General features: G+C 29.2%; 1 protein-coding gene across 1 annotated transcript; it reads left to right on the top strand.

The window, feature by feature from the left end:
- Positions 1–9,724: 9,724 nt before the first annotated feature.
- LOC119685597 (high affinity cAMP-specific and IBMX-insensitive 3',5'-cyclic phosphodiesterase 8-like) lies at positions 9,725–10,636 on the top strand. Its single transcript, XM_038099927.1, has 3 exons — positions 9,725–9,780; positions 9,962–10,167; positions 10,567–10,636. The coding sequence occupies exons 1-3, from the start codon at positions 9,733–9,735 to the stop codon at positions 10,628–10,630; spliced, it is 318 nt and encodes a 105-aa protein (XP_037955855.1). The 5' UTR covers positions 9,725–9,732; the 3' UTR covers positions 10,631–10,636.
- The last annotated feature ends 195 nt before the right edge of the window (positions 10,637–10,831 follow it).

Raw genomic sequence — 10,831 nt, forward strand, 5'->3', positions numbered from 1 at the left:
AATTCTAAAACTAAATTTATAATTTCTTTATGGTTAAAAATAGGTATGCTTCATTTTAAATATATTTTTAAACAATTAAAAATATTTAGGTCAATTATTATAGGAATTCCCATACATTATATACATATTTATATTAGTTTTGTTGTTAACATATTTTCTGGAGATAAGAAAACTCATCTATTAAAAATCGAAGAAATCGAAAAAGATTCCAATTAAACCAATAAAAAAAAAATTTCGTTGATTTTGTTTAATAAATTATTTTGAAATTTCATTTTTAATTATAAAAATTTTAAACAAAAATTTAAAAAAAATAAATATGAAAAGAAAACATTTTAATATTAAAGAAAAAAAAAATGAGTGACTTACCCCGTAATAGCAACGTTGAGTGAATGTTTTGCATAGAAACAATCAGTTTCTTGTTTTTTATTGTTGTTGCGATCTTACACGTTTACCACTTATTGCGTAATATATAAATTATAATCAAATTTTACTTTCAATAAATTAAAATTATTTCAATTTAATATTAACAATTTTATTTAATTACACTTTTTTATCACTAATTTGTTAAAACTTTTGCTATTTTATTTGCGTGCACTTAACCGTTGCCTTATGGCAAAACCGTTTTACAACAACAATCGATTCATGTCACGACAGTTAACGAAACTTAATATAAACTAAACCCGAAATTAGAACAATTCCTTTCCGCAAAGAGAAACGCACTAATTAAGTGCATATCGATTTAAAACGCATTAACCCTAACTTGAGTACGAATTGAAATATGAAACACACAGCGAAAAGGGAAGTGTAGTAAAGCAACAGGTACTCTGCTTTAATATGAAAGTTAATGTTAAACATGTAATTAACAGAAATCTTACAACAAACTTTGTTGCGTGCATTAATATTATACATGAATATAACATAAAATTTAACATGAATGTAACATAAATATAACATAAATGTTTAAGTAACTTCTATAGAAACACTTTTCAATTACATATTTCTGCTCAAACCTTAACAGTGATTTTATAGTTTTAACTTAAGTTCTATTTACGACTTAGAATAAAACAAATATCGTTATAAAACGATTGTACATTATAAAGAGAAATTAATTTATAAATTTAATTAAACTGAGACGCAGCTTTTGAGATGCAATTAAAAATGCTAAAATATATATCGCAAAATGCAAACGTTTTCACCTTTTTTTTTATTATTACTACAAAACGACAATATAATTTTTAATTAGATTTTAATTAATTTTTCTGATAGAAGGTAACTTTGTTTTATTTAAATATAGTTCACTTTTAGTAAGTGTATAGTTACATCATAATATAATTGCATCATAATTTCTTATAGTCTCTAATATATATATATATATATATAACATATATTTCTAACTTAGCTTCAAAAACATGATCTTGGATTTAACATCCAAATTAATTATATGGCTAATAATATTAATAAGGATATTAATATTTTGGATTTAAATGTGTTTGTATATATGTATATATTTATATATATTTACATATATCCATATATTTATTTATATTTATGCATATCCATTATCAACCAAATACACTTCTTATTGAAATTAATGAAAACTTGCCTTTCGTTCGACTTCTTCTTACTATAACATTTTGAAAAAGGTTTAGTTGAGCGAGATCGTTTATTTTTCATTAGCTATGCAAAACTAGATTCCAGAATCCTCTCAAATGAGGATTTGTTATTTTATAATCAACCAGATGATTTAATTAAATAATCATTAAGCTGATGCCAAGACTGCAAATAGTTAAAGAATACTGCAGATATATGCTTAAATCAGGATAGATATCATATAAATCATGATACATAGCAGTCTCCATGTTGTTCTATAGTTCAATGTTTTGTAAGACGTCGTTTTAGAGTTGAATCAGTGTTCATACTACATATCTTACTACATTTTAGACTTTTGAAAGTTATTAGAATATTTAGAAAGATAACAAATGTTTTTTATCTATAAATGTATATATATTCCATTAAGTTAAATAATCCACTTGAATTACTCTTAATAGAAATTAGAACCACGAGACTAGAATTAACCACTTAAGATGAAAGAATTTATTTTTCATTTTATTTAAATATTTTATATATTTCTAGAGTAAGATTTTAACAATTTCCAGCTTCAAATGTTATTCCTATATATTATTGAAAACATATCTTCGGAGTATTATATATTCCTCGTCTTAAATTTTTAACATTTTTTGACCTTATAAGTGTGTTCTATATGTATTTAAGAAAATATCTGTAATTATAAAATACAGTTATTTACCGCGAAAATAAAGTTGGTAGTAATTTCAAAGTAACTGGTATTAAACCTGATCAGCTTAAAACATATAAAATTCTTCGACACATCTATAGATCAGAAGTCGCCACAATAATAAGCAATGTAGCGCTTATAGGAAGGTGTATGAAAGACTGTTATATGACGCAGCAACTATCTTACCCACAAAAGGCATTTTCTGCATTTAAAAAGCAAGAACATAACTCGAGGAATTTGTAGTCCGACTGATAATATATAAATAATTACAAAAAGTAATCTATAAAACTATTTTGAATTAGTGATGCATACAATGTAGGGTTTTGGGACTCAAGCCTTCATAAAAATATTACGGAAAATATTAGAAACTTGAGTTCCCAAATAAAGCTGCAGTTTATAATCTTATTCTAATTTAAAAAGCATGGAAAGTAGTTTGGTTAGTGTCACGTACAAATTAAGTATCAAAAATCTGGAACTTGAGCATTGAAAGTTTATGCAACCTTAGCTTTTTGTGGAAAAACACGATGAGACTTCGTTTCTAATTTAGCAGATACGAGTTCTAAGCCTGGCACTTGTAGCCCAAACAAATTATATAGAGGCTATAAACTAATTAAATTAAAATTTGTATATTTTCTAACATCACTGATGATAAGTACTTGGGAATACTCGAAACAACGTTGTATGGTCACCCAAATTTCAACAAGTTAATTAAAATTTTGTTATTGTCTCTTCATTACTGTTCAAACCCTTCTAGTTTCTTTTCGTCATAACATGCCGACAAAATATTCGACAAAAAAATTAATGCTAATAATATGTACAATGCATATAAATGTTTCATGTATATGTTATATGATATGTTTCCTAACTAAATTGAAGTAAAAATAAAACTTCTTGGAAAGGAGTTCTATTTTTAGTATTTACTGAGATACAGTGTGTTAAAGAAATGTTTACGTAAAAAAAACCTTAGTGACGCACTTACAGTTTTTACAACTTTTGAAGTATAAAATTATAAAAAAAATTTTTAGTATCATGAAATCACTTATACAACTTAACATTCTCAATGACTACAAAATAAAACTATGACAAAATATATAGAAATAAAAATCTTTGAAAATCCACTCAAATCCAGAAACTTTGACGTAATTTGACGTTTATCTACACAACGCAAACGTTACTGAACTTTTGCACCTTCAAATTTTTATCATACTTATAAATTTTATCTATAGTTTTATTATAAAAATTTGCACCTAATTCTTTATTAGGAATGATGTCTTCATGACGTCAAATATTTTAATCATTAGTTAATAAAATGACTAATTAAATATAAACAATGAAATATGCAATGAAATAGGTAACTTCGCATTCATATTATTAAATATCAAAAGTGATTTTTGATTTCTAATTTATCGCATAAAAACATTAAATAATGAATTTCAGAGAAAATAATAAATAAAATGATACTAAACAAAAAAAAAACAAAAAAAAAATACAGAAAGTATTATTTACATAAAATATTCATTCAATGCTTGAAAAAGTAATGCCATAATTTGCCATGGCAAAGAAAAACAATAAATAAATTTACTTCAACTCCAACTGCTCACTGAACTCCATTTTCGTATTAAGTGTCCTTAGCAGAGGATCTAATAAAGCCATAAATTAAGGAATATGTTCTTCAAAAATAAAAAATATCAAGTTGATAAAAATATACTTGCACAGCAGGAATTTAAACTCACAACGTCAGCTACACACTGGTAATTTCGTCCTTATGAAATATGGATAAGATGAACTTTAGATTTTTAAGTTCACTTGCCCTACGACTCTATAACCTTTACAACTCTAAAAAAAATCGTTCGTGAAGAAAAACAATTTTCTTTTAGATTTTTCACAGTACGCATTGCACATATACATTCAGTGCGACATGAAAACAAGAAAGATGAAAATCGTCTTTGAATTACAAGGATTAACTGAAAATGAAAATCAGAAAGTGAATCCTTTCTTTACACGTTGATCCCTTTAATGCGAAATTATATGTACATATGTGTACTTTATTTGGGTGCATTTGACATGATTGCGTAAAGAAGATTTTGTTTTGTGTCATATATCAAGAAAAAAATAAATATATTTTTTTTTATTAACAAGGATATGCTTATGACTACTATTTCACTTTACTGAAGTTTTCTAGTTTTATTTAAAAACGCAAAAGGGGTTCTTATCTAAAACTGAAGTTTATAAAAAGTGCGTTTAAAAAATGCATTTTTTAAATTTGTTACTTATATATATATATTTATATATATATATACCGAAAAAGTTCTTCTGTCGAGCAGCTCATAGTTTGGATGTAACACTTTAAGTCCATACTTAATAACCCAATTGAACTTGTGCCATCAGAGGAAAGACTGACACCTCACCCACAAGATCGAAACTAACTGGCACTATTAAAGTACTCAAAAACAACAAAGCTCCCGGGATTGACAACATTTGTGCAAAAATACTCTTATGCAATATAGAGGAATCGGCAACGCTTAGGCCTCCATTTATACAGAGAATTTAGCGAGAATTTAACCCCTACCAACCTCGTGGAATGAAGATACTTTGGTCAAAATATCTACAAAAAGGAGATACCAACAACTGCATTAATTACCGCGGTATAATGTTGTTTCCTATAATGAGCCAGTCACTGAGTGGAAGAAAGAAAAACTAGAGGAGTCCCTTTACACAGCTTGAGACTTAAAATATGCAGACAACGTCGGTCTTCTCAGCCAAGCTTCCAATTATCTGCAAAGAAATATTGACGCCATTTACAGAGAGTTTTTAAACATCGAACTAAAAATCAGCATAAAGACAACTAAAGTTATGACTGGTGCTTACCGCGCACCGTGTATTAGCTTTAATTTAAATTTAAACCAACAGAACATCGAATATGTTAACACCTTCAACTAGCTTGGTAGCATAATCAACTACTAAGGGTGGGGCTGATAGGAACATCTCGGCGCGCATAAACAAATCTAAAGCTTCATTTTTCATGCTACGCTCTATCTGAGAGTCTTGACATATCTCTGTAAAAACTAAGCAAAGCATCTATAATTTCAACGTCAAATTAATTAGAATTCATCCTCTTTTATGGATGTAAGACGTACGCCTAGAACCACTTAAAACCGCCAAAAGCATTTTTTAACAAATGTTTGTGTCAGATTCTCAACATCTAGTGACCAATGTTGGTGAGCAATGCTAATCTTTGGGATGTCACCAACCAAATGCCAACATCTGAGAAGTGATTGGCAGACCCCCCAAAACATTGCTCATCAAGCACTCAAATGGAACTGAAAGGAAGTGATCGTCTTGTTGGGATACCTACTAGAATATGATGAAGGATAGTCAATGCAGAATTGTAAGCAGCAAATTATTAAAATGACATTAATCAAAAAGCACGTAAAAAAGAGTTCGGTAGTGAAGGTCCTACGCTGTACTGAGAGGAAAGGATAAGAGAAGAAGATAGACAAAATAAATTTGTAAATAATTTGATCTTTTATATTTTATATAAAATGTGTAAATAGCCAAAGGTGCATGCAACTTTGTAAGAAAACATTGAATAGTCTTCAAGAATATAGGCGACAGTCTATGTCAGGTGGTTGTAAAGACACTTTACCGGAGTATTATTCCAATCACTCCGGAGATAAGTGAAGCTGATAACCCCGACAACACTTTACATCGCAACAATATTTCTATTTGTGTTCTTTTTCAAATTTATGAAAATATCTTCTTACTAAATATTAACTTGTGATTTCATTAGTGAATATTAAGACGCCCACTAACAAGCCAACATGTGTATACTCATCGGTTCATTTCAACTAACAAAATATTGGATTTATATCCTTATCAACAAATTAATTGCTTTCAGCGTTATTCCAAGTAACGAAACAAAGTATCGCTCTGACTTGTTAATTTTCCTCTGAATAAAGCAGAAATATTATTATGTACTTTCAGCAGAAATAAATTAAAAATAGTAATAAACAAAAATGAACCGAGAAGGGGAAGTATGACGTAAAATATTTTCGTTTTTGATGAGATTACAAAATCCCATTGAAAGTGAAGTCAAATTGAAAGTCGTTCCAGTTTCCGAAAATGCCAATAAGCAAAGTTAAGTGAATTCAAATGAGTTTACAGCTTTTAAACAGTGTTCGTTCTCACCGCTCCAAGAAGCTACACTAAATTGCAAAGGAAACAAATTATGATTAAGTACAATGCAAAGACACATTAAAGGGCCAACGCAAATCCCGCTTAAAGGCATATCCTGATGCATTAGCGCAAAGCGCCACCTGTCAAAAGGACGAAAAAGCAAGCGTGAAGGGGAGAAGCGAAGTGTAGGTATAACGCATCGAGTAAATTAAATACCAAAAAAGAAGTATTAAATATCCTGAAATAAATACTAAGGACAACAAAAAAAAATTGTGTAAGAAAACAGAAAAATCCAATAAGCTTTAAATTTTATCGAACGACAAAAGGGCAAAGCTTAAGTATAAATAAAGGAAGAAAATGAAATTTCTTCCTCATGGAAGCTTAAGATTAAAATTTTCAATACAGTTTTAAGGGATCTGAAAATTGCTTGTGTATAAAAATTAATAAATTTTACTTATACCATGAATGCTAATAATTTTTGACACTGATACGACATATTTTACTAGGGATTAACCAAAAGCTTAAGTTTGTCCCTTAAAATCAATAGATTTTATGAAAATTTTAAACCTTTGTCGAATGAATGAATGTTTAACATACATTTTTTATACAGAGTTGATATTTGGGGTTTTGTGAAATTGATGAAGAAAATCACTAAAAGGGAAAAATAGTTAATAAATTTAATAATCTTATATAATAAATATGTACAGTTTAATTGTTTTGTGAAAAATACCCAAACCACTTAAAATTAATGGTAAAAATTTAATTTTCAATGCTAAGTGGAATTGCAATTTTTAAGTACTCATTAAAAATGTACTTAAGAAATATTTTAGATATATATTTATAGATGTGATTTTTAATGTCCTCATAAAATGTGTCTGTATACATATGAACTTCAATAATAAATAATACTCCAACTAACGTTCTGTCATAATAATATATGAAAGTTATTTTAATTGCAAAAAATGTGTTTATATATAAATTATAGCACTAGAAAAAATTCTTTAGAATTTAAGTAGTTTTCTTCTAAATTAATTATATAAAATATCTTTAACTACCTTTCGCAAACTTAAATACAATTTGAACTAATTATTCATTCATTTGTATGACCAAGAGGAAGAAAGTTTCAGACAATATTCCCTCGAGGAAACGAATGATAAAGAAGAAACATTCAAGTAAATTACGATATTTCAATCTATTTGGACGGCTCGAAAATAAACTGTATCTAGAAACTAGATCTCTTCACGTCATCTACAAGCATAAATAATTCCCTTAGGCTACCTAATGAGACCACGGATTATCAGGCTGAAATCTTAGCCATTAAAGAAGCATGACTGCAAATTGCTTGTCACATCAAGAAAAAATGCAAACAAAGCTCTTGAATCTTTCATTACAAAACTAAAGTTAGTAAATGAAAGTAGAGAGGCAATCGATGAGCTAAACCTAATGGTTAATATCACCCTCATCTGGATTCCAGAATATGGAAATTTCGAAGGGAATGGGAAATCAGACAGTTTAGCCCGCTCTGGTGCGTCCCTGGATGTGTCTCTAACGATACCGGTTTTTATTACCCTGAAAACCATTAAGAAAAGTATTAACCTCTATTTTCTTCAGCTTGCCAATAACAAAAGGAGGGCACTAAGTCATGCGCAAGTGATTAACATGATCCACTTATAACAAAACAAAATCCTGAGAACTTATCCCATAATCCAAGAGACTATGTGAACAATGCAAGACTTACTGCAGTTCTTTCTGGTCATTGGTGTTTAGGAACCCACGCAGAGAAACTGCGCATTCCCCATAATCCGCTCTACAGATGTTGTAGAAACCTGCAGGAAAAAGAAACTGTAAAATTCTTTGACGTCCAGAAGAAATAAATTTTTAGAAAGATACGAAAGCAGTTTATCAGACTGTTCATCAGTAAAGACGAAAGACATATTAAATTATTTAAATTCGATGGGATGAATTTAGTCTATATTCTATCTTAGGGGTTCTTGCGAGGATATGGTAGTAAAACGGCTAAAAATTGCCAATTATCTAATGGCTTGCCACTGTAACTATTCAATCAACCATGACCGAAAATGTTTCCCAAAAATGATTGTCTAAGAAAATCGAAATATAGGAAAATAATTTTATTAAAAAAAAACAGTACTTAAAAGCAATAACAATAAAGTTGTGTTTTAATTAATTCATTAATTAATTAAGTAATTTGTCTTAAATATGAAATCGTGACGCGTCTTATGACAAGAAGAAACTATTTAAAAATTAGAATGATTCGAATAGAAATGAAAAAACAACAACATAAATTTTAGTTAATTTATTGAAATTTGGCTGATCATACAACGCTGTTTCGAGTATTGCCAAGTACTTATCATCAGTAGTCTGAGGAAATATTCGAATTTCTTTTTGATAAGTTTATAGTCTGTATTTTGTTTGTTTGCACTGCAAGTATCAGGCTAGAAACTCGTATCTGTCAAATTAGAAGCAATGACTAATCGTGTTTATTCACACGAATTATTTTTGTTATGTTCATCTTAGTAATAAATTTACAAATAGGGTATTAAAATTTCGTTTTGCTTAAAGATGTTTTGTTGGAATATATATTTTTTTAATTATTCTATTCAATTTTTTCGCTGTAATAATGACAAATTATTTTGTACCGCAGGCTTATTAGCAATTTCCACAGTAATTGATGAAATAATTGCCATTTTATAAACGCCTAAAATTATATTGCCATTTTTTGAGATACAATAATAAGCTGCTATCATTACCCTTAGAAAAACAAGGCATGAAATACAAATAATTTTCCGATACATATAGGGTTCAACTCCTCCCAGTCACACTCAATTCTGTTTATCAAGTTAGTAAAAATAATGGAATAAACAGCAAAAATGGTGCTTGCCATGACAGTCTTTGCGTAAAAAAACTTTTGAATAATTTATCTTCGTTTAAAAATACAAAATAATTTATTAGCTTTCTGCATACTTTGCCTAAGCACACATAAAAGGAAGACATTACAGCTTGTAAGCAGCTATGTATATTAAATGTATCTACCAGATACATTGGCATGTGTTGACTAAAAGTGAGTTTGTGTGCGACTAAAAGGTATCAAATTGATAACCAACGATACCAAATTCAATTTCAAAGAACTTTCATTTTATATGCAATTTAAATATTTAAAATGTGTTTTGTGTAATATTTTTATAATAGCGCCCGTGTTTAACTTGGCTTTTTTCTTTTTAATTTTTTATTTGCAGAAAAATCTCATGGACTTGAAATATCCAACCGTATTACCACCGAATCCTCAGCTTAAGGTAAATTTACTTAAACGCCATGACTAATAAATTTAGCTTTGACTAAACTTTTGCAATTTACTTCTCAGTCCTCGTGCTTCAAAATGTTTATCTCATTTGTTTTTTTATCTTTTTCTTGTTCGGTCTCTGTTTACCTTTTTCGAAACAAAAATGTTAACAAAACGAACCAAAAAATAAAAAGGCTCTACTTGTATTTCATAAATCGGACAATATCTGTGAAGTAATGACACAAGCGTGTCATCGCCAACAATTGGACGTAACTGTGGTGAAGACAAAGGAGGCAGCGCTTGAGATCCTTTCAAATACAAACACCACAGCGGAATGCTATCACTTAATTGTAATTGATGCGCGCTCAACCAAGTATTTGGATGCTGAGTACATTACCAGGTGAGTAGGAGTAAGAGTAGAGTAATATTCCGCATAGCATCATAGCCTGAGAGCAGCATTACGTTGGGTTGTGGTATGTGGGGCAAATGCAGAATATTGGGCAAATGAGGTTTTGTTACTAAATCGTTTTTAGCCCAAACGCTAATAATGATGATGATGTAATGATGTGTCTTAGTTGCCGGCTGCAGGTTTTTAGTACTGAATTCAATTTTCTTAATGGCATTTACCGTAGCTTTGCTGGTTTTGTACAATTTTATTGGGTGCAGATTTTAAGGACACACTTTATTGCGTTTAAATTATTTTGCCCTTAAATTCAGTAAATTTATATAATCAAAACACTTTAAGATAACATATTAATCCTAAGTGGTTTTCGTCATTAAGCCCTTTTTGTATTTTTAGGTCAATTCGTCACACAAATGGACATCATTTCACAACAATAATTACAGTTGTAAAGAAAAGGTAAGTTCTTACTTAAATAACAAATAATATTTTGACATTGAATTATATTATATCACCAAAAGATCTACTAGTCTTTTAACTCTTTAACTTCATAAAATACAAATACTTGTTAAATTAACTTTTTGAAGTCAATTATGACGAAGGTTATGTCAGGTTCAAGTGTGAGTCTGTGGTAGACTCCATGAGAAGTGTCAATGGGTCCGTA

Source organism: Teleopsis dalmanni, chromosome 2 (genome assembly GCF_002237135.1).
Source record: "Teleopsis dalmanni isolate 2A chromosome 2, ASM223713v2, whole genome shotgun sequence".
Lineage (NCBI taxonomy): Eukaryota > Metazoa > Arthropoda > Insecta > Diptera > Diopsidae > Teleopsis > Teleopsis dalmanni.

Excerpts from the sequence above, each read along its gene's own strand:
- LOC119685597 (XM_038099927.1), top strand. The coding sequence starts at position 9,733 with ATGGACTTGAAATATCCAACCGTATTACCACCGAATCCTCAGCTTAAG. Across the intron at positions 9,781-9,961 it reads CACCGAATCCTCAGCTTAAG|GCTCTACTTGTATTTCATAA; the intron begins GTAAATTTACTT and ends AAAAATAAAAAG. Across the intron at positions 10,168-10,566 it reads GATGCTGAGTACATTACCAG|GTCAATTCGTCACACAAATG; the intron begins GTGAGTAGGAGT and ends TTGTATTTTTAG.